General features: G+C 43.7%; 1 protein-coding gene across 9 annotated transcripts in view; it reads left to right on the top strand.

Annotated features, from left to right (window-relative positions):
* The first annotated feature begins 2,786 nt into the window (after positions 1 to 2,786).
* Positions 2,787 to 21,679, top strand: part of ZBBX (zinc finger B-box domain containing) — a 50,246-nt gene continuing 31,353 nt past the window's right edge. For 2 of the 9 annotated variants that reach the window (XM_048506793.1, XM_048506785.1), the window contains exons 1-8: positions 2,792 to 2,904; positions 5,546 to 5,624; positions 7,227 to 7,351; positions 8,468 to 8,581; positions 14,935 to 15,022; positions 16,783 to 16,831; positions 17,486 to 17,595; positions 18,598 to 18,693. In XM_048506793.1, the coding sequence (XP_048362750.1) occupies positions 7,284 to 7,351; positions 8,468 to 8,581; positions 14,935 to 15,022; positions 16,783 to 16,831; positions 17,486 to 17,595; positions 18,598 to 18,693 (525 nt within the window). In that variant the 5' untranslated portion in view covers positions 2,792 to 2,904; positions 5,546 to 5,624; positions 7,227 to 7,283. Of the gene's footprint in view, positions 2,905 to 5,545; positions 5,625 to 7,226; positions 7,352 to 8,467; positions 8,582 to 14,934; positions 15,023 to 16,782; positions 16,832 to 17,485; positions 17,596 to 18,597; positions 18,694 to 21,679 lie in introns of all 9 variants that reach the window. The other 7 variants (XM_048506788.1, XM_048506786.1, XM_048506789.1 and 4 more) reach the window with 7 other exon arrangements.

Below are 21,679 nucleotides of genomic sequence, written 5' to 3'. Positions count from 1 at the left end.
TTTCAAAAACTCATTTCTGTTGCATAATGGTTAACAAAATCTGAGGCTTTTTAAGATAGAGAAATGGAGCCATCAAGGATTTATTTTCTATCTATCTATCTATCTATCTATCTATCTATCTATCTATCTATCTATCTATCTATCTATCTATCTATCTATCTATCTATCTATCTATCTATCTATCTATCTATCTATCTATCTATCTATCTATCCGATTTGATAAACCGCCCTACCCCCGAAGGGCTCAGGGCGGTGTACAACAGTAAATAACAAGACAATAAAACAAATCGAATAGCCCCAATTAAAACAATACAAAACCTTAAAACTATTAAGACTATAGCAGCAAAATGAATAATAATAATAAAAGGCATCTGGCATCAAACCCCAGTGGACAAATCCTGGGCGGGAGGGGGTAGGCAGATGGTCAGATATATAGTCAGTGCGCAGAGCAACAAAAGAGGGGCATTTTTTTGGCCCATTTTAAAACTTCTGAGATGGTCACCTGTGTTACAGTTTTACAGGTACCTGCGGAACTCTCCCACCACCGTGGCAGGGGATTTGAGTAAGCACTCGCATTGATCAGAGTTTTGTTCAGACTTATAATTTATTTAGATAACCCAGGTTCACACAGTGTGGACATACTGCTTATTTTGTGTTTATTGATCATGAGCCACTTTATAAGCATTTTTGTAGTTAATTACATCTCTTTCAATTTTCCTCCTGTATTTGTATGTGTAAGTTTATGATTATTTCTTGTGGGAATCATCTCTTTGGTAAATTATGTCTCCACCTTTGCCACCTTTTAAAATTATTACTTTATTGCATTGGCTAACCTTTTATATTTTGTATTGATCTGTTGCTTTAGGCTATTTTTTAAAAAAATGCTTGCAAAATAATAATAAATGAAGGGGCGGAGGGTTGGGAGACAGCAAGTCTTTTCAAGGCTAAGCTGCATCTTTTATGAATTGTTGTCCTCACAATTTTAATGCCACAGTAAATCCGTTAACAGTGTAATCTTATGGAATTAGTCGAGTCTAAACCCATTTTAATTCCACTATTAGCAAACTGAACTCATACCTCTCTCAGCCACACCTACTTCACAAAGTATCTGCTGTGGGGAGAGGAGAGATTTGTAAGGAGCTTTGAGACTCCTTGCGGTTGAGAAAAGCGGGATATAAATCCCAAACACCCTCTCTCTTTACTCTCTCTCAACTAGTCTACTCAGAATTCTACTTAAAACGTCGATCTGAAAAACCAATTGAAAGGTTAACCCCTCTGATGCCGCCGCCGCCTTATCCAATCCCAGCATTACCCTGGGCAAATCCCTCCTCAAGACCACCTGGAACGTCACGCACCTCCCGCGACTGCCGAACCCCGAGGCTGGCCCGCTCTTAGCAAAGGATCATTAGGATCGCAGTGTATGTCATTCAAGAGAACATTGATTGGACCCAGACCTGGGTTCAAGTCCTTATTCAGCCAGGAAGCTCACTGGGTGACTTTGGGCCAGTCACAGTGGTGGGATCCAAAAATTTTAGTAACAGGTTCCCATGGTGGTGGGATTCAAACTGTGGCGTAGGGCCAATGGGGCTGGGCGGGGCACGACGGGGATGTGGCCGGGCATTCCGGGGGCGGGGCATTCCTGGGCAGGGCTGTGGCAAGGACCTTGGGCGGGAAACGAATGCACGCAGGTGCAGGCTGCCACGCACACCAGTGCACCTCCTGCTAGACTGCTTCAAGTTCTGCACGCTACTGCTGAGAGGAGGGGCGTAACTAAGGCAAAAATCACGTTCAGGTTCTCACCAATTAGTAACCCCCTCTCGGCACACACAAATAATTAGTAACCTACTCTCGGGAACCTGTGAGAACCTGCTGGATCCCATCTCTGGCCAGTCACTCTTCCTTACAGGGTTGTTGTGAAAATAAAACAGGAAGGCAGAGAATAATGCACCCAGCGCTCCTTGAGGAAAGGGTAGGATAAAAATAAATGAAGGGCCACACATTTTACGGTAATTCCTGATAGGATGCTGCTAAGGCTGGGCTGCCAACCTCCAGGTGGGGACCAGAGATTCCTGAAATTACAAGTCCTCTCCAGACTGCACAATTTGTTTAAAGCATTTACACCACTTCTCCTGGATAAAACAGCTTATTTGGAAGGTGGACAGTACTGCATTAAATCCCTCCCTTCCCTAAAGACCACCCTGCCTGGCTCCACTCAGAGTTGGTAACCCTTGTTGCCACTTTATAATGCAGAAGTAAAGTAAACCCAGTAGTCCACCCAGCCTTTTCCATTATCTGTAGTTTTGCCTAGAAAAATCCTTTTGCCTAACGCTTCAGATATCTAGTGAATTGTGCACCTAATGCTAATGCTGAAACCAATTTTGTTAAGTCTTTCGTGCCCCTCGAATCCTGTTTGTTGTTTCCGACCCTGAAAGTTCAAATTTTTAACGAATTAATAAAATAAGCAGCAATCAACCAATCAATAATAAATAGCAATAAATAAATAATATTTAATCATAAACCGCAATTAATAGATAAGGATATTTAATCATAGATAGCGATTGATTGATTGATTAATAGAAATTAATTAATCAAGAATAATTGCTATTTTTAGACTGGAACTACGAGGCACGGGGAGCAACTCCCCGCCGAGCTCCGCGAGAAGCGCCTAGAAGCCGGCTGAACCGGCACTTAGCCGCTCTCCCCCTCGCTCTGCAATGGAACCTTCCTCGCGGCGCCACCCCTCCTCCTCGCCACTCAAATTGGAAGCGCCCAAGCACCCCGTTGCCAGGGCAACAGCGGGCCTGAGTTCTGCGCTACTGTTTGGCGAGCGGGCCAGCCTCGGGGTTCGGCAGTCGCGGGAGGTGCGTGACGTTCCAGGTGGTCTTGAGGAGGGATTTGCCCAGGGTAATGCTGGGATTGGATAAGGCGGCGGCGGCGGCATCGGAGGGGTTAACCTTTCAATTGGTTTTTCAGATCGACGTTTTAAAAAAGCAAGCAAACGAACGGGGAAGGGCTCATTTGGAAATGGAGGCGGGGGGAGGAGGGAAATTCGAATGGGGTTCCCCCATCTCTTTCCACTAAACAGCAGCCTGACAGGTGGATATGCAACAGGTGGAGCTCTTTTATTGTTGTTCTTGAACAGGAAATCAGTGCGATGAGCAAGAGCGGGAGATCTGTCTATATATCTTGCAAGGCTGGAATTCTTTCTTTCTTCTTTCCTTATGGATTCTTATGGATCCTTTTCAGTTCCAGAAGGATAGTCACATGCTTGTCTGTAAATGCAAAAATAAAACCGGGGTCCAGTGGCACCTATGCCAGGATTTATTCCAGCATGAGCGTTGCTGAATCAGGTTTCCAACTTTGGACTGGGAAATTCCTGGAGATTTGGGGGTTGAGCCAAGGGGAGGGGAATTTGGGGTTTTGGGGAGGGGAAAGATGGCCGCAGGGGATGATGCCATAGAGTCCACCTTCCCAAGCATCCAGTTTTCTTCTAGGGCAGCGATTTCTACAGTTTCGAGATGGATGCTGGGAAATCTCCCCCCCCCCCCCCCCCACCTGGAGGTTCGCAACCCTGTTCAGAGCTCATTTCATCAAGTACACTGCAGTACGCAAGGCTGTTGTTAAAGGTGCCTCTGGACTTTGTTTTAATTTTAATCCCAGGAAGGTTATTATTAATCCCAGGAAGGTTTTCAGAAACAACAGGGAACTTTGAAGATTAACTACTTTTTATTCTGGCCCCCAACAGATTAATTGACTGTGCCTTGAATTTGTAAAAAATTCGTCAACTAATAACAATTTCATTCATGGGAGTCTTGTGACACCCTTTTGCTTTAGCACAATCTTTGGCAAGCTGGTGTGGTCTTGTTTTCAGACGTTTGTTCGAGAATAAAAATGGCTAGACTTTGAAGAGGTGTCACACTACACTTGTTTAACTAAATGTTATTAATTGCTGATTTTCCACACATCAAAGGACAATTACAGGAGTTAGGTTTTTTTTTTAAAAAGGCAGCTTTTCTTAAACTGGCAATTTATTTAGGCTGCATTCTTGCTCTGTGTTACGTATCTGAGTTGGTCAACAACAGATGCTTAAAACAAAGCAAAAAACCAAACTTAAAATATCCAGTTAAAGTAGCAAAACATGTTCCTACCAGCGTGGGGTAGTGGTTAAGAGTTCAAACCAGCATGGGGTAGTGGTTAAGAGCAGGTGCATTCTAATCTGGGGAACCTGGTTTGATTCCCTGCTCTGCCACTTATGCTTTGGAGGCTTATCTGGTGAACTAGATTAGCTTATGCACTCCAACACATGCCAGCAGGGTCACCTTGTGCTAGTCCAGGGGTAGGGAACCTGCAGCTCGAGAGCCGCATGCGGCTCTTCTGCCCTTGCACTGCGGCTCCACGAGCCGAGCAGCTGGCCCCATCGTTGCCCATCCTGCAGGCAGCAGGGTGGGCGCACCAACTGCCCGCGGCTAGCTGGGCTGCACCACGGGCTTCCCCTCTCGCCTGCCCCGTTGGAGCGGGTGGGCACTTTCCTGGCGGCCGGCGAGGCCGAGCCGCTGGCCCCATCCTTGCCGCATTCATGTGCTTCTCAGAATGAGCAGAGTAAAAGGTAAAAAACCCCAATATATACAGTGTTATCTTTATTTTAAATCTCAAAAATTATTTGCGGCTCCAAGTGTTTTCTTTTCCCATGGAAAACGGGTCCAAATGGCACTTTGAGTGTTAAAGGTTCCCTACCCCCTGTGCTAGTCACAGTTCTTACGAGCTCTCAGCCCCACCTACCTCACAGGTTGTTTGTTGTGAGGGGGGAAGAGAAAGGAGATTGTAAACCCCTTTGAATCTCCTTACAGAAGAGAAAGGAGGGATATAAATCCAAAGTCTTCTTTTTCCTCTTTTTCAATGAACTTTGTATGTTCCTTCTGGTCTTTGACCGTTATAAAAATATTGATTGATGAACTTTGCATGTCAGTGTGGTGAGAAGTATGACCATCTTCCTATAAGGAACAGAAGTGCCTGTTGAGAAAACGCCCCACTCTGTAGAAGGGCTCTCAGACAAAGATTTTCCCTATTTGCATTCATTCAATGGTATGTAATTGTACACTAAATAATAACTTTTCTCATGACGTATTTTCGGAATGCTTTTTTAGGTCCCCAGTCGTGTTCTGTACACTTAGGGGAAAGTCCCAATGAAATTGGTTTCGTGCTTAACTGCAGTTCTGTCCGGGACAGAACGACACGTTGAAGATTACTGCCCTAGAAGGGTTTTCACAAATTGCTTGCTGAAAAAACACACACAGCACATATTTCAACGTGGAAGCATTCCTCTGCAGTTGGACTGTAGGTCTTCAGATCTTGCACTATATTCAGACTGCCCTGTATTTTCACACCAACAAAATTAGTTTCTTTCCGTAGGTGGGTTTGTTGCCAGCCTTCCCAGATTCTGTTCTTGTGCCTCTGTCATTTGCTTGATAGGCAAACATGAGCAGATGATATTTGTTGTCTGCTTAGGAAGGCTTCACTAGTTGATTCTTTTATTTTTTATTTTAAGCACAGTGTCTCAGAAGGCGAGCCCATTTGTTATGGTCTGAACAAAAGTTATGCCAGAGGTTTTTTAAAGAGTTGATAAGGTACCGTAACACTCATATTTATTTTCCTTTGTGTCTGCTTCCGTTGTGTGGCAACTGTAGTGTTCTATCAGAATATTAACATTTCCAAGACATATTTCTTTTAAACTGCTTTACAATGGGCTGGATCCAGCAAGCTTTTTCACCCAATCTTGCTCTATTTCCTCTCCTTCCAAAGTCGCTGTCCCACAGAGCTTTTATCTCTGCAGATCCCATGATCTTCACTGTAGCCTTTTATGATGGGTCAAAGGAGGGCTCCTCCTTCCTCTTCTGCTACCTGAAAAACTGGTTAGATCCAATCCAATAATTGACTTTTTTTTAAGCCTTGTTGGCTGGGCTCTGTGTGGGGTGGGGAAAGGCTCTGGCTATGTTGTTATAATTTACTTTGTAGTGCGGGCAGAAGGATCCAGTAAATGATGCTGTCTCAGTTATGAAGGGCAAATTGCTCTAAGGAGCAGTGTTCCACTAACCAAAGTCAGTGAGAGAGAGATTAGTATGTAAGAGAAAGTTCAGAAGATGTAGCTCTATTGAGCTGTATCCGTCCCAACTTGGCCCTTCCCAGCAGTCCCCTCTTCCTGCGGCTGTTCCATGTCTACCCCGCCCCCCCCCCCCCCCCCCCCCCCCCCCCGGCTAACAGATGGTTGTTTCTTGAAGGACACGCGTTGTTCAAAGTTTTAGGATGTTTCTGTGTTTAGAATTCTGGTTTCTGTAAGCAGAATGGATAACGTCCATCCGGCTGAATTAAAACGGCAGTGATTTTCACATATCTCTCTTTGCATCAAGGTGCAGCTTTTAGTATCGCACCATCAGCTGCCTGTGATTTCTGTGGCTGACATTAATAAATGGGCTTTTGGTCTGGGAATGCCCTCAATGTACCTTGCGACTTATACCATGATAACACATTATATAAGTCTGTTTTCCCTATGGAGTTGTCTGGGTTTCTGCTGCTCAGCTCTTCCCCCCACCCCCACCTCGCCATTTGGACTGGGCTGCAAGTCAGTTGCAGCACAACCCAGAAAAACATGTATCATGAGTTTCTTAAAGGGTCTGTTTTATCAGATGTATGACATCCACGTTAGAGCCTATAGGCCAAGTTTACTTTGCTTCAAAAGAGAACAGACTTTTGCCAAAACTTTTATGGAACTTTTTTAAAGGCTTGACTCCTGTCCTGTGGACGTTTTCCTAGGTGTAAGACCCATTGAACTTGGTGGGGCTTACTTCAAAGTAATATGAACGTTTCTGTAACTGCCCAATGTTGCCTTGTTTACGAAAACAACTTCCACATGCTCCCTATCCTCCATATTATAATAGTATTGGTCACAGATCATGACATATTGCCTTAATTGCAGTTTCAGTTCTTTATAACCTGGAACTAACTGGTTTTAAATTGTATTTTACTGTATTTATAAAATTGTGTCTACCTACAGTGTTTAAAAATATTTGTATTGTGTTTATTGTGTTTAATCGGATACTGAAATGTATTTTATGAATTGCTGTTAGCTGCTCTGAGCCCCTCTTTGTGGTAGGAGGGTGAGATATAAATTAAAATGATTACATGAACAGGGGTTTTGTTTTGTTTTTACTAAATTTCTACTTTTTTTGCAGCAGGCTGTTAAGTCTGCACGATTTAACAGATCGCTGTAATTTGGTAAACGGGCAATCATGAACGTCAATGACTTTGTGATACTCCCTGGTTCAAAGACAGGAATGTCTGTAAAACTGAAGGCAAAGTAAGTTCATTTCCTCATTCAATATTGTTTATTTTTTTCATTTCTGCTGAACTTTAAAGTATTTGTTTAGAAGATAGTTTAGAAGTTCTGCTAAACTCTAAAGCACTTGTTTAGAAGATCGTTCTGTTTAAATTGGTGGGACTTCCTTCCAAGGAGAAGTGTTCAGAGTGTCAGGAACTACTCTTTTAAAGGTAAAGTTTCCCCTTCAGTCGTTTCCGACCCCGGGGTACCACTGCAAGCAGTGATTTCATAGGCAAGCCGTTTTTGTGGGGTAGTTTGCCATTGCTTTCCCTGGCTATTCTTTACCCCCTAACTATGTGCTAGGTACTCATTTACTGACCAAGGAATGGATGGATGACTGAGTTGACCATGAACCAGCTGCCAGGATATCTGACCCACAGAGGCAGTGATGGGATCCAAAAATTTTAATAACAGGTTCCGATGGTGGTGGGATTCAAACAGTGGTGCCGCCGCAGACACGCACCTATTGTCCCTATTGGGGAGGGATGTTGCTTTAGTAACCCCTTCTCGGCACTCAGAAAAAATTAGTAACCACTTCTAGAGAAGTGGTGAGAACTGGTTAGATCCCACCTCTGCACAGAGGGCTCGAACTCCTGACCGCGTGAGTGGCAGTACAAGCACTTAACCACTACGCCACGCGGCTCTGATAGTGCTTTGTAATGTTTCTTTTATTTTCTCATGCTGCTGAATCTGTTTAGGAGATTAGTGCAAAGAAAAGTAATTGAAACCATATTGATCTCTTCCCTGGGAAATAGACTGCACGTAATAGTGGGCATTGGAAAGTGCCATGAAGTTGCAGCTGATTTATGGCAACCTCATAGGGTTCCGGGCAAGGGACTTTCAGAGATGGTTTGTTGTTGTCTGCACAGTGATCGTGGACTTCCCGAGTGGTCTCCCATCCAAGTTCAGCTTCTTGAGATTGAGCTAGCCTGGGCTATCTAGATCAGGGAGTACATGTATAGGCCAAACAGCGAAAGACTATGTCTCTATTTCCTTCCAGCTTACGGTGTATTTCAAGTACTTGATAAAGAATAAGGAAACCATATTTGAGTGCTGCATTTTGTTCATGTGTGTGTTTACATTTAATCTGTTCAGAAGTGTGCGAGAGTTGCAGCTCGAGAAGGTTCAGCTGGAACTTGAAAATAAAGAAATGGAAAGGAAATTGCAGCAGCTTCAATCAAACATGAGCAGAGAGAAGCTTGAGAGAGAGTAAGTGGCATTAAGAGTCTTGATTCTAGTGGAGATATTTTTATCAAGGGAACTAGCAATGGGTGAGCCCACCAGGACAGCTTTATTCTCTGAGTCCCCCCCCCCCTTTATTTACTCTGTACTATCTTCTATTCTACCCCATGAACTCCCTCTTTTTAATATTCCTCAGTGTACCTGACTATCTGCTATCTGGCCATTAACCCTCTTTACTGAATTATGGCTTTATTTTCATTTAGACTCCGCCTTTCTCACTGGAACTTAAGGTAGATTAAACAAATGATTAAAAAAAGGATCTAGACCAGTTATGCACAACTTGTTTGCTGCGTGATGGAGGCAAACGTCTATCGCCTCATGAGCTGAACAGTTATGCCAACAAGCTTTGTTCCTTGTGCACGAAAGCCCTTCAGAGCAATTCTGTGTTGCAAGTTTTGTGGATCAATAAAAGCATGGGGGTCTCGAGAGCCAGCATAGTGGTTGTGGCAAACTCTAATTTGGAGAACTGAATCTGACTCCATACTCCTCCAAATATCTGGTGAATTGGATTTGATGACCTACTCCACGTGAAGCCTGCTGGGTAACCTTGGGCCACTCACCGTCCTCTCAGAACTCTCTCAGTTCTGCCTACCTCACAAGGTGCCTCTTATGGAGAAAGGAAGGGAAGATGATTGTAAGCCGCTCTGAGACTCAAGGTAGAGAAAAGTGGGATATAAAAAACAATTCTTCTTCTTCCTAGTAGACTCACACAGACCATCCCACAGTATAGGAGCCATCATAACTGGCTTGGTGCTTTCCTAGGTACTAAGGACCTTTTTGAAGACAGTAACTAGGCAACTCTGTCAGCCATTTTGGGATGCCCCAAACCTTAGCAAGGGTATTGGGGTCTGAGAGGGAACCTCACGGGGAAGGCAGACATTCCTTCACGTAACCCCAGCCCTCTGGACAAACTTACTTCTTTCCCCCATCTCACTAGCTTGTTGTAAGTGACAAGAGGAGGGAGAAAAAGAGGGGGTCCTTCATGGGGCTGGAGGGTGGGGCTATACTGAGGCGATTAGTATTATGTTAGTCACCCATCTGTACCCCTTTTCGCTCTGCACATGTTTTTCGACTGTCTTTTCCTCTCTGTGTAATCTGAGATACCTGCGTTTGCACTCCTTTATTTCCAAGGTTTATATCCTGCTTCTCCAGCACTGAGATCCTAAAAGGATTAACTGAGAATACACTTTCACACATAGGCCTTCCATGCCTGGAAGTAGAACGGGAAGATATAGGAATGAATCCCACCATGTTTTCTGCTGCCGCAAGGAGGAATTGGCCAGACTCGCCTTTGACCTTGCTCGCTGGAGGTCTATCCCACATGGCATGTCTCATGATCCCCAGCAGAATGTTTTAGAGCACAGGTGTCAAACTCGCGCCCCTCCAGATGTTATGGACCACAGTTCCCATCATCCTCTGCCAGCATGATGCTGGCAGGGGATGATGGGAACTGTGGTCCATAACATCTGGAGGGGCGCGAGTTTGACACCCTTGTTTTAGAGGGTCCCCTCCTACCTCTTAGCCTAGCAGCACAATTGATCAGCTGCAACCCATTGGGTCTTGTGGACAGAAGCAGAAAACACTGTTCTTTGAATCAAGACTTGCAATAATGGGTTCAAACTGTGGCCAGGAAGCCATCAGCTGGATGTTAGGAAAAGAATGTTTACAGCAAGAATACTTCAGCAGGGGAATCAGCTGCCTAAGGAGGTAGTGAGCGCCCCATCGGTGGGAGTCTTCGAGTGACAGCTGGATGAACTCTAGTCTGGGATGCTTTAGGCCAGTGATAGCGAACCTTTTCGAGACCGAGTGCCCAAACTGCAACCCAAAACCCACTTTGCCAACAGGGCAGTTTAACCTGAGTACTGAGGTTTTAGTTTAGAAAAAACAGTTGGGTCTGCTCTGCGCCTCTCTATCATCTCCGCCTCCTCTGCCTCTGCCCCCACTTCGGGCAGCAGCCACCCGGAGCACAGGCACCAGGCTCGCCAGTCGAGTCCTCCCTGCTCGGTGCAGTGCGTACACGTCATGCCTAGCGGCCCAGACAAGCCTAGATGTGTGTGTGTGGGGGGGGATTTTCTCCCCCCCCCACGATGAATTCTGTGCACGTGTGCCCACAGAGAGGACTCTGAGTGCCACCTCTGGCACGTGTGCCATAGGTTCGCCACCACTGCTTTAGGCTGATCCTGCATTGAGGTGGGGGCTGAATTCGATGTCCTGTGTGCCTGCTTCCAATGCTGTGATTCTAACCAGTTTGGGAGTGGAGCAGAGAGACACCAGTAGCTTCTCGAGAGATTCAGAATCACTTTTGCTGCTCAGTTCCTCCCACGGCCACTAAGCTCAATGTCAGTTTTCCCAAGGGGGTTGGTGGAGTTTGCTGCCTTCCCTCATTGATGTTATTGCCTGTTCTGGCTGTGCCACCCACCTTTGGCTGCAATCCTACACATTTTTAAGAGTTAAACTCCAAGTTCCTTCAGGTGTTTCTGCTATTCAGCTTACAGCTGGTCTGGTCACAGTGGAAGTTAAGCTGGGAACTGCTATATGTTTGGATCGGTTGAAACTAGTATTTCCCCCTAAGCAACCATTTGCTTAATATTCCAGGATATCTTTGCCTCTCCACGGTTGAGAACGGTGAGGGATAAGTTAGGCTTTTATGGTTTTTCTGAACATTTCTTTATAAATATGGTTTAGGCCCAGGCTAAGGCAATGATGAAACAAAGAATTGTAGAAGTGGAAAGGCAACACGATTTGAATAGAGTTAAAGTATTATATTCGACTAAAGCCTCCTTCACAAAGTAACTATTATGTCATCCATTAAATGGCTGGATAATGCTGTGTACAGGAGAACTTTTGCTTTGTTGAGATAAGTTTTTAAAGCAGTTTTGGCGTGCCATAGCCCCCTTGAACCACAAAGAAGGCAAGTTGTAAACGTTTTAATACATGAACAGTTTATCCTTTAAAAAAAACAAGTCTAGTGTATAATGCATTCACAAAACGTTTCTGCCTTAGAAAGAATAGCCCATTCTCCAGTACTGATGATATTTGTTATCATTGCCTTTCTCTGGGATTGTTTACGTATTCCAGTAGGCTGTGACTGGGTGCCGGTTCTTCGTAAATATACTCCCAACCCTAGTTCTGCTTATCCGCGGTTGGATACCGGCCAGAAGTTTGTACATTGCTCTAGATGCCAAGTCTTCCCTCACCACTCCACAACAGATGCTTTCTTGCTGTGTTTCCGGTTTCCTCGTTATGATCATTATGGCAGATGACAAACTGGTTTTGTGCTCATGCTTCCATGCGCTCCTAGGGAGAGAACTGCATGTTCACTTGTAAGCTAGTAGATACCTCAGTTGCGTCTCAAACGGCTGAACAGGCAGAGCTGATCTGAAGCCAAAAAGCAGGTGGCTTGTTCATCTGCGCAAGCAACTGTGCAAGCAGTCGAAACTTCAGACGTTTCCCGACGCTCCTGCCGTATGCACGCACGTTGCTTTGTAGGATTTCATCCTTTGTCTCTTCCCCCCCCCCCCCCCGCCCTGTTAGCATTTTGATATCAGAATTCGTTTTCAAACACCCTCTCGCCCACTGAAGTTCACTTTATGCGAAGTTCACTTTGTGGCATTCTTCATGGTTTGTGTTTTTTTTTTCAAAGGTAGTTATCTTTTAATAGAATCTCAGTCTTTCTGAGTTTTAAGTGCATATGCCTGCATTTACAAAAACACATGAAGGTTGTAATTGTTCTGTATTTGATGGGAACCATTTAGGAAGTCAAAATGTTCTGCAGACAAAGCAGAACCCTGAATATCTGCAATTCTTTTTCATTTCAGTTCTTTATTAACCTTTCTGTATCTGTTTCCCTTTCTCGCTAATGTGAATAATAATGCTAACATTCCTCTCTAGGAAGAGCTTTGCGAGGGTGCATTCATTAGTATTCTGTTGCACTTAACAAGATATATAGTCCTATTTAAGTGTTAAGTGTTGCTAATTGCCTTGGATCATCGCCATTAATTTCTACATCCTTTCCTCAAAGCCTTTAATGTGGGATTCTAGCTTTGAGAAGCTGGTTGGTGAAGACCTTTATTTGTTTATTTATTTAATTGTTTAAAGCAACAGCTCTTCGGTTTCTCGTTTTAATAATTGGCTTTGCCTGTTGCCTGCAATGAAAATGAAATGGTATTGGAACTGGAAGCAATTACAGTTTCACTGGTTATGATTTTCCCCATACTGTTGACAACACCCTAAAAGTTGGGAAATGCTAGGCCTTGCAAACCTCATAATCTGTAGCATTCATTTGACTAACTCTGAGAGGCCTTTCTACGCCCTTGGGATGTGAAGAAGAAGAGTTTGGATTTACACCTCCTCTTTCTCTCTTGGAAGGAGACTCAAAGGGGCTGGCAAACTCCTTTCCCTTCCTCTCCCCGTATCAGACACTTTGTGAAGTAGGTGAGGCTGAGAGAATTCTGAACAAACTGTGACTAACTCAAGATCACCCTGTAGGAATGTAGGAGTGGGGAAATAAATCCAGTTCACCATATTATACTCTGCCACCCATGTGGCGGAGTGAGAAGTCAAACTCGGTTCTCCAGATCCCAGAGTCCACTGTTCTTAACCACTGCGCCACACTGGCTCTCACTTTTATTCCACAAATGGATCCTGGTTGTGCTGATATTGGCAGAATGATGGAGTAAAGTTGTGTCTGGATGGTTCCACAGCAAAATGGGGCTCACTTTATTTGCAGTCTTCTCCATTGAAAATAAACGACACCTATCAGAATGAAAAGACACTGCTCCTGAATCCCCCTGCACCTCAGTTTGTTATACATAGGCTATTTTTTTTGTAGCGGGGGAGCATTCTATCTAGTGAGCTGCCTAAAATGGTACAGTCCGGGCACAGGTTTATTATATCTTCTGCTGTTTGAGAAGACCAGTGAGCTAACAGCATGCTCCTCATACACGTTCAACAGAACCTCACTATTGTTTATTTTTGCACAGACATGTAGCATCAGATTTAGAGTTCAGATGTGGCTGGGTAATCGCCCCTTGATACTTCTCCATTCCAGCAGTGGTGTAGGAGGTTAAGAGCTCGTGTATCTAATCTGGAGGAACCGGGTTTGATTCCCCGCTCTGGGGAATTCAGATTAGCCTGTACACTCCCACACACGCCAGCTGGGTGACCTTGGGCTAGTCACAGCTTCTCAGAGCTCTCTCAGCCCCACCCACCTCACAGGGTGTTTGTTGTGAGGGGGGAAGGGCAAGGAGATTGTCAGCCCCTTTGAGTCTCCTACAGGAGAGAAAGGGAGGATATAAATCCAAACTCTTCTTCTTCTCTTCTTCCGGAAGTTACATTTGTTCTTTAATATTTGAAATTGGATAAGTTTTCACAAAATGTGTAGTTAGCCTCACACTTGCTGCTAAAATGTCTTTGGTTGTACTTTGGATCTTGTAATGGAGTGTCAGGAGCTGGCAACAGGCTGGCCTAGCCCTTCTATCCCCAGCCCATGTCAAAAAAGCTGCCTTGGGCTGCTGATTACAGTTGCATCAGCATGAGACACCAATCTAGCTTGTTGTCATCACTGTGAGTAGATGAATAATTTATTTTCTTCCCCCTTTCCCTGGCTCTGCCCTGCTGTTCCTCTTGCATACGAAATATTTATTGGTTTATTCCAGATATTTATGCACCACCATTTGATCCGTAGGGATCCACAAGGCAACCGACAATACGTTTCAAGTGACATTGTCATCGTGCGAAAACGGCACGCCCCGGAAGATTTTAGCAAATTGATCTTTCTTCTGATAAAGAGATTGTTGTAAATACCCTCAGCCAATCTCACGAGCCGCAGGATTGGATACAAACCTGTTCATTCAAGAGGGAGGGACACTTCCGCTTGGCCTTCTTTTATTCATTTATTGTTATTGGGAACATTTCAAAACTTTTGCACACCTTCGCCCCCCCCCTTCACTGTTGTTTCCTGTGGTCCTTCCGTTCTCAGGACCCACTGTTTTGAGCAGTGTATTGGGCTGAAAGAGGAAAGCCGCACGTTACAAGCTCGCAGTTTGAATGCCGGAATCAAGCGCTTTCAAGACCCTTTGCTTCAAACTTTTAGCCCATCTGTTGAAATCAGCAGGGCTTAAAGGCACGCCTTGCGTTTTACATCATTTTGTCATGCAGCATAGTGTATCTGTCAAGTGTTTCTGAGTTCCCTCCCCTCTTTGTAAAAGTTTGCTTTCCGCTTTGGGGGAGGGCTGGGTTAGAAGCACCACCACCACCCAAAAAAAAAAAGTTACACACGGAAGTAAAGTAACTGATTCCGCTGTTGGAACTTTTTGTAGACGAGCAAACGGATATCACTGGAAATCTGGACAAGCTGGACTGGGCCTACAGCCCCCGCTGTCACAGAACAAAGAGAACACTGCAAAGGTGAGAGAGTTACTGACCTTCCAGGTAGGCTCACAGAATTTGCTTGCTTAGCGAATTTTCCATTGTGTCAATATGGGAGTGATGCTAATTTTAAAAAAGGATACATGTCCTAGTCCTGTACAGGGCATTGGTCAGGCCACATCTGGAGTACTCTGTGCAGTTCTGGAGGCCTCACTTGAAAAGGGGTGTGGCCAGAATGGCACGGGTGCAGAGGAGAGTGACTAGGCCCGTGGTGGCAAACCTATGGCACTCCAGGTGCCAATTGGCCATGCTGGCAGGGGCTGATGGGAATTGTAGTCCATGAACATCTGGAGTGCCATAGGTTCGCCACCACTGGACTAGGCTGATTGTGTAGGCTGACCAGACATCCTGCTTTTGGCGGGACAGTCCCGCCTTAAAACAATTTGTCCCGCGGGTTTTTACAAGTGTCCCGATTTTTGGAAGGCTGCCGCACTGTCTTCTGGGGCGCAAGGCAGTGCGGCAGCCTCCTGCGCGTGCGGCCGCAGGAGCGCACACCCTGTATCAGGGCGGGAAACGGGAGCGCCCCACAAGGCTGTGCACTCCTGCCCGTCCCAGTTTACAAAGTGCCTACCCACCTGTCCTGGTTTACAAAGGTGACCATCTGGTCACCTTATGATTGGGGGACTGGAGACCAAGCCCCACGAGGAAAAGCTGAGGAAAGACTCGAGAATGTTCAGTCAGGAGAGGAGGAGGTTGAGGGGCAACATGATTGCTCTCTTTAAATACTTGAAATGCTGTCACTTAGAGGAAGGATGTTCCTGTCGGCAGCAGAGGACGGGACTCTCAGTAATGGGTTTAAATTCTGGGTGGAAAGGGACCGGCTGAATATTATCCGTGCAGTCACAAATTCACAATTTTAAGAAATGCAAAGCCAAAAGTGTGTGATATTGTTTTCTAGAATTTTTTTTTTAAATACCCAGAACAATCTTCTATAAACCTCTGGAAAAGCGTGGCATTGTGAAAAGATTAATGGAATTCATTTGCCAAAAAATTAATCTTTGCATGAATATACAGCCTCATGCTATAAATTAAAAATTATCCTTATTGCATAATGACTAGCCTTTGTACTACCGAGTCTCTTAATTAGAACACTCTCTTTAGATAGATCTTTTTTTTTTTCAAAAAAAGCATTTCATTTAAAAATCTAATTTAAAGTTTTTTAAATTCTGATTTTTAATTTTGTTCCAGTCATTGATTTTTATGCACTCTGTGCCTTATATGTGCCTGTTGAGGGTTTGTATGGGGAGAGGTTTTGGCCTTGTTCTTGGTTTGTTTTGGTTTATTTGTTTCCTTGCTATTATGTCATTGTTCTGTCCACCAATTGCTGTTGAATTTGTACCATGAAACTAGTTCTGGTGTGTGCAAGGCTCGCTGTGGGCATGTGAGTGGGGGAATAAGTGCTTTTTTCATGTCAGAGGTGTTTTAAATAATTTTCTCTCTCTACTTTTAGGCTGATTTCTTTAGTGGCTTTGGAGGGTTTTTAGAAACCCGTGTTGCCTTTTATAAAAAGGAAAAAAAAATCTCCTCGCACTGTGTGTCAACATGATTTGAAATAATTTGCTGGAACACTGTAAATATTTCAGGAAAATATCCTTGGGGTATAATAGAAAGCTTAAGCTACTGTTTTTGCTTTTAACCTTGAGTGGCCGAAAATGTAGTATAGCTAGTAAGAAATCTAAAAAAGCAGTCATAATCTACCATATTGAGAGCACTACATACTCTTCTTTTTCTGTTAACAGATTTCTTCAGGCAGAGTAAAGCTGAGAGTACTCAAAGAGCAACCTCCAGGTAATGAATTGTCAGTATTTGGAAACTGCTGACCAAGTGTGAGAAGTTGGGTTATTTGTGAAGGTAGGCTTTTGGGAGCACTTTGGCTGAGCGTTACCTTGGAGAATCGTGGCCATCAGAGGGGGTGGGGGCACCCTCTGTACACCACACCCTCCTGCCTAGACTCCCTCCAGCAGAGGACTATCTCTTGCCAACTCTCGTTTTTTCAATAGAAGTGAAGAATCAATTTGAGAGAGTTCTCCTTGTCCCCCACCTCTTCATACTAATGAGTAGAATTCACCTAATTAACATGTTTAAAAGTCAGGCTATAAAGAAAGGTTGCCGACAGATATTTCAGAGACCTTTAAATGCTGCAGATCATTTTCTCGCCATAATGTTAAACAACAGAACTGCCATTTGAAATCTTAGTAGTGTATTTGGGAGTCCTCTTTCCTTTGAACAGAAACGAGCTCTTAAGTTTTTATTTCACGCTCTGATTAGAATTTTAGAAAGCATTCACTTCAGCGCTTTGCTGTGTCCAGATGTTTTCACATTTAACAGCTGTTCAAGCAGCTTCAGATTTTATTTGTCAGAGTTACTCTTTCTTGTGCCATTCAGGGCAGCGCGATAACCTGCGCTTCTCGCAGTTTATAACTTTTATCTTTGTTCTTCCAGACCCGTCTAAACAAATAGTGGTGCGTAAAGTTGCAAGTGCTGCATCCACAGAAAAGCCGAAAGTGAAGGGAAAGCCGTGTGGTCAGTGTGAGACAAAGATTGCTTTGCTGGTAAGTGGGGAGGCAGAAAGACCAGTCTTACTCTGATTCTGGGCAGAGATAGTTTGGCCTTCGCCATATGTGAGGGGGAGGCTAGAACTTCTGCTCTATCATCCATTATGCTGCTTGTATAGTTCCAGTCCTCACATAGGGAATCTCACCTAGTTTATTTCACTAGATCTCTGTCTTTTCATTTTTGCCCACCCCTTCTGTAATTTTCTGTAAAAATGAGGGAAATTATATTCTTTTCCCCTTTGCATTTAAAGAAGTGAGCTCTGACTCACATAAACTTATACTGGAATAAATGTTGTTAACCTTTGAGGTGCCATGGGCCTTCTGTTTTGTTTTGCTACAATAGACTAACATGACTATCCCACAGGAATTGCTTGATTAATACCCGTGCAGGACCCCTTGGCATGGCAGGCTGTGTATTTGGAACATCCTGTATTCTCTGCATGCTTCTTTCTTTGCCCACTTGCCCTGTATCAGTTCATACTTTTTCTGCTGATTGGGAACTAAAAGAAGGAAGCTTTTCAGTCCTTTGAATCAAATGGTTCGGCATCATCTGTGCATTTTTGGTGTAAATGATCACCAAAGACTGCAGGCTATGTTTCTTCATGAACTCTTGTTCAATTTGATTTTTTTGTTTCAAGCGCTCATATGACTGGAACTTTATTTTTTTTAATGTGTTAATATTTTTAATGTGTTAATAAACTGGTTTCCATGTCAATTACATTGTTGCTTCCTCAACTCTTTAAAATGTATATTGGTTTTTACCATAAACTTCTTCCAGGCTGCTGTGGACGGTCACGCGCTCCTCTTTTTGCGATTATAGCGGTCTGAGAAGAAGTCATACTTAACAGAAGCATTTTGAACACATGTTGTAGACTAGATTCCATTCACTGCTACTGCCTGTATCCCCTCTGCTTCAAGTGGTTTTGTGAGATGAACAGCAAAAAAGTAGGAAGTTGGTTTGGGTTTTTTTTAACTTCATTTTTTCCCCCTTTTCTCAAGGTGTGTTTAGACTGTGGAAAGGATTATTGTCCTAGCTGCTTTGCCAGAGTCCACCAGAAGGGGGCACTGAAGCTCCATAGAACAACTTGCCGGCAGGTTTGTGTGTTGTGTGTGTATTTGTGTGTGTACATACATAGGCAAGGCTCTCGTTTATATTTCTGAGATCTTTAAGAAGGCATGACTGTCTTACAATTCCATTAGTTCTTTTACTTGTCTTATGTAGAACTTTTTTTTAATTAGTCATGGCCGGATCACCCTCTGCATTTATCCTTAGCAGAGTTATTTATTCTGAAACATTTGTGAGTCAGCAGGAAAAAGAAAGAAGGCTGGCTGCATTTTTAAAATGCCATAACTGTATTTAGGTTTGATCTGAAGCAAAAACAAACGATTGTCAGTGTGTACATACATTCAGGCGACTCTGTGTTTTGCAGGATCATGGCAGTGTAGATTTCATCCCAGGGTGGTTTACTCAAAGGGGATTCCACCCCTCATTCCCCCCCGCCCCCGCCGAAAACTCGCACATCGTTAGTTTTTCACTGTATAAGTAGTTTACCAACCGTTTGCCTGAAGCCAGCTAGCATGGCAGGGATTCTTGTCTGTTTTTGTGACTCTCTGTGTCTGTAATTAAACTATTAATGTTGCAAAGTTGCTGGTATTGCTGACAGAATGCTTTCTGTTTGCTGGGTTTTGACTTTGAGAGCAAATGCTGAAACTGACCAATATGCTTTGAGTAATACCGATTTTCTAACTCTTACACATTCCTTCACTATTTCTTGTGTGTCTTCACCCCAACCCCACCCCAACCCCCACCCCCACCCACTGGCCCTGGTGCAAATTTAGTTCCTCAGTAATCTTTCTTCTGGGGCGGTGGTGGGGTGAGCCTCCTTGTAGATTCTTCCAGTGCCCCAGCTGTAATATTTGAAGGCCAGAACTGTTTGGGTCCCTCCTCCCTGATCGTTGCCTTTCTTGCTAACAGGGCATTTGTAGGCCAAAAGGGACCGGTGCTTCTAGCACCTTCCCATACAATATCGTCTTCTAAAAATGTTGCATCACCGTGAGAAGCTTTTAGTTTGAGTAAATTAGTTTGAGTAAATTGTTCTGAGCAACAGGCTGTTGCAGGTTTTCTGGGCTGTGTGGCCATGGTCTGGTAGTTTTAGCTCCTGACATTTTGGCTACATCTGTGGTTGGTGTCTTCAGAGGTACCGTATGTCATGGTAAGAGGTGTTTCTCTCTGAAGATGCCAGCCAGAGATGTGGGTGAAACGTTAGGAGCAAAAACCACCAGACCACGGCCACGCAGGCCAAAAACCCACTGCTGCCAATTGATTTGGCTGTGAAAACCTTCGACAGTACAGCTTTGTGAACAGTGTGGAGCATGTTCTTCCTCTTTGAATTCTGCATCCTGTTTTATAGAGTCTCCCATTTGGATATTCGTTGTGGTTTCCCCTTGCAGAGTAGTGCCTTGGTCATAATGGTTTCGAAGGAAGGAAGGAAGGAAGGAAGGAAGGAAGGAAGGAAGGAAGGAAGGAAGGAAGGAAGGAAGGAAGGAAGGAAGGAAGGAAGGAAGGAAGGAAGGAAGGAAGGATATTTCGAGGGGAACAGTGAGGGTTATATGGAAGGCACATCAGAACAGCATGCTACAATATTGTTACACAACTGATCAGTTAAACATTTATTTACTTAACTTATATTCCTCTCTTCTCCTTAGTGGGTTTGTAAAGGTGCCCATTATAATTTCTTTACCAGTGATTCTTGGGAGTAATCCTAAACAGGTCTACTCAGAAGTCAGCCCCCTTTTATTTAGTGGGGATTACTCTCAAGAAAGGGTTTATAGGATTCCATCCTTAGACTTGGAACCAAAACCTGCCTTTCACTTCTATTGTATTCTCTGTAGTCTGGGACAGTCCTCTGCTGTGGAGCGCATTCCTCAAGTTTTAGGATCTTCCGGTCAGTACGGAAAAGCAGCTACCACGAGAGGGAAGGGCTATGCATCTGAGTTCCGCTTCTGTAACTGGTGAAAACAAATGTGAACAGAAGCAAAGCTTAGAATCCAAGCCTTAATTTATGTATAGTCTGCCAAATTAAGTTATTGATGCACCAGATTTTTACATGTGGAACATGGAGGAAGATGGCAAAATGTTGGAATGTGAGATGAAATGGATGGAAAGATTGAGTTGCGTGGGCGCTCTGTTGATTTAAGAGAGCTTTTGATACTAGAACAAAACTCTCTTCTTCTTGGGCTTTTCTTGTGTAATCTATTTCATGATCTCATTGCATGCTTTAGGAAATAGTGATAATATTCATTTTATTTTGTAGAATTGCTTTCTAGCTTCCTTTCCTTTGGTTCAATTTAAAGTTGTTAGTTTTTTTGATGCCAGCTGGTATTCTATGCCCCCCCCTGCTTTTTGCAATAAGGATATTGTATAAATACATTCTCAAAGAGAGGCTCTTGAGTGACCTAGAACTGACCCTAGTAGTTACCCTGATGAAAATATCGAGAAGGCAAATAATCCAGGAATAGTAAATGTATGCCTCCATACATTTACAGTGACAATCCTAAGGAGGGTTTAGCAAATTCAGTGGATTTAGACATGTGTAATTCTACTCAGGGTGGTACTGTACACTGAAGATGAGAACAGATATGCACATTGTGGTAGCAATGGAGAGAATCAAACATTGAACACAACAGGAAACGCAAGGTAATTAGGCTGCCTCTTTGTAATATACAAGCGTTCACTAATTCTTGCAGAAGGTCGGTGAATTTGCATAGTATATTACACAGGTTGTTGATTCTGCTGGAACATCTGTTAAGCAAACTGCCTTCCAAGCAGGGAAGAGACATTGCTGGGATACAGGTGCTTCATCTACTTAAAGATTAAGCAATAAGAGACATAATTTAAATAAGAGAAAAGGTAAACTGCATTGAGGAGGGGTTTTTTTGGATTAGATATTAGCAGTTTGGGTGGGTAGAATTTTGTTCTTGAAAAAGTACAGTGCAAATGTGCACTTTGGGGGAATGTTTGAAGATATGTTTGTCTTGGAGACAGTTGAGTGCTATATTTTCTCATGACCTAGATGAACTG

This window comes from Sphaerodactylus townsendi, linkage group LG08, assembly GCF_021028975.2.
Source record: "Sphaerodactylus townsendi isolate TG3544 linkage group LG08, MPM_Stown_v2.3, whole genome shotgun sequence".
Classification (NCBI taxonomy): domain Eukaryota; kingdom Metazoa; phylum Chordata; class Lepidosauria; order Squamata; family Sphaerodactylidae; genus Sphaerodactylus; species Sphaerodactylus townsendi.
The sequence above is the reverse complement of the archived record's forward strand: the minus strand, read 5'-3'. Positions and strand labels throughout refer to the sequence as shown.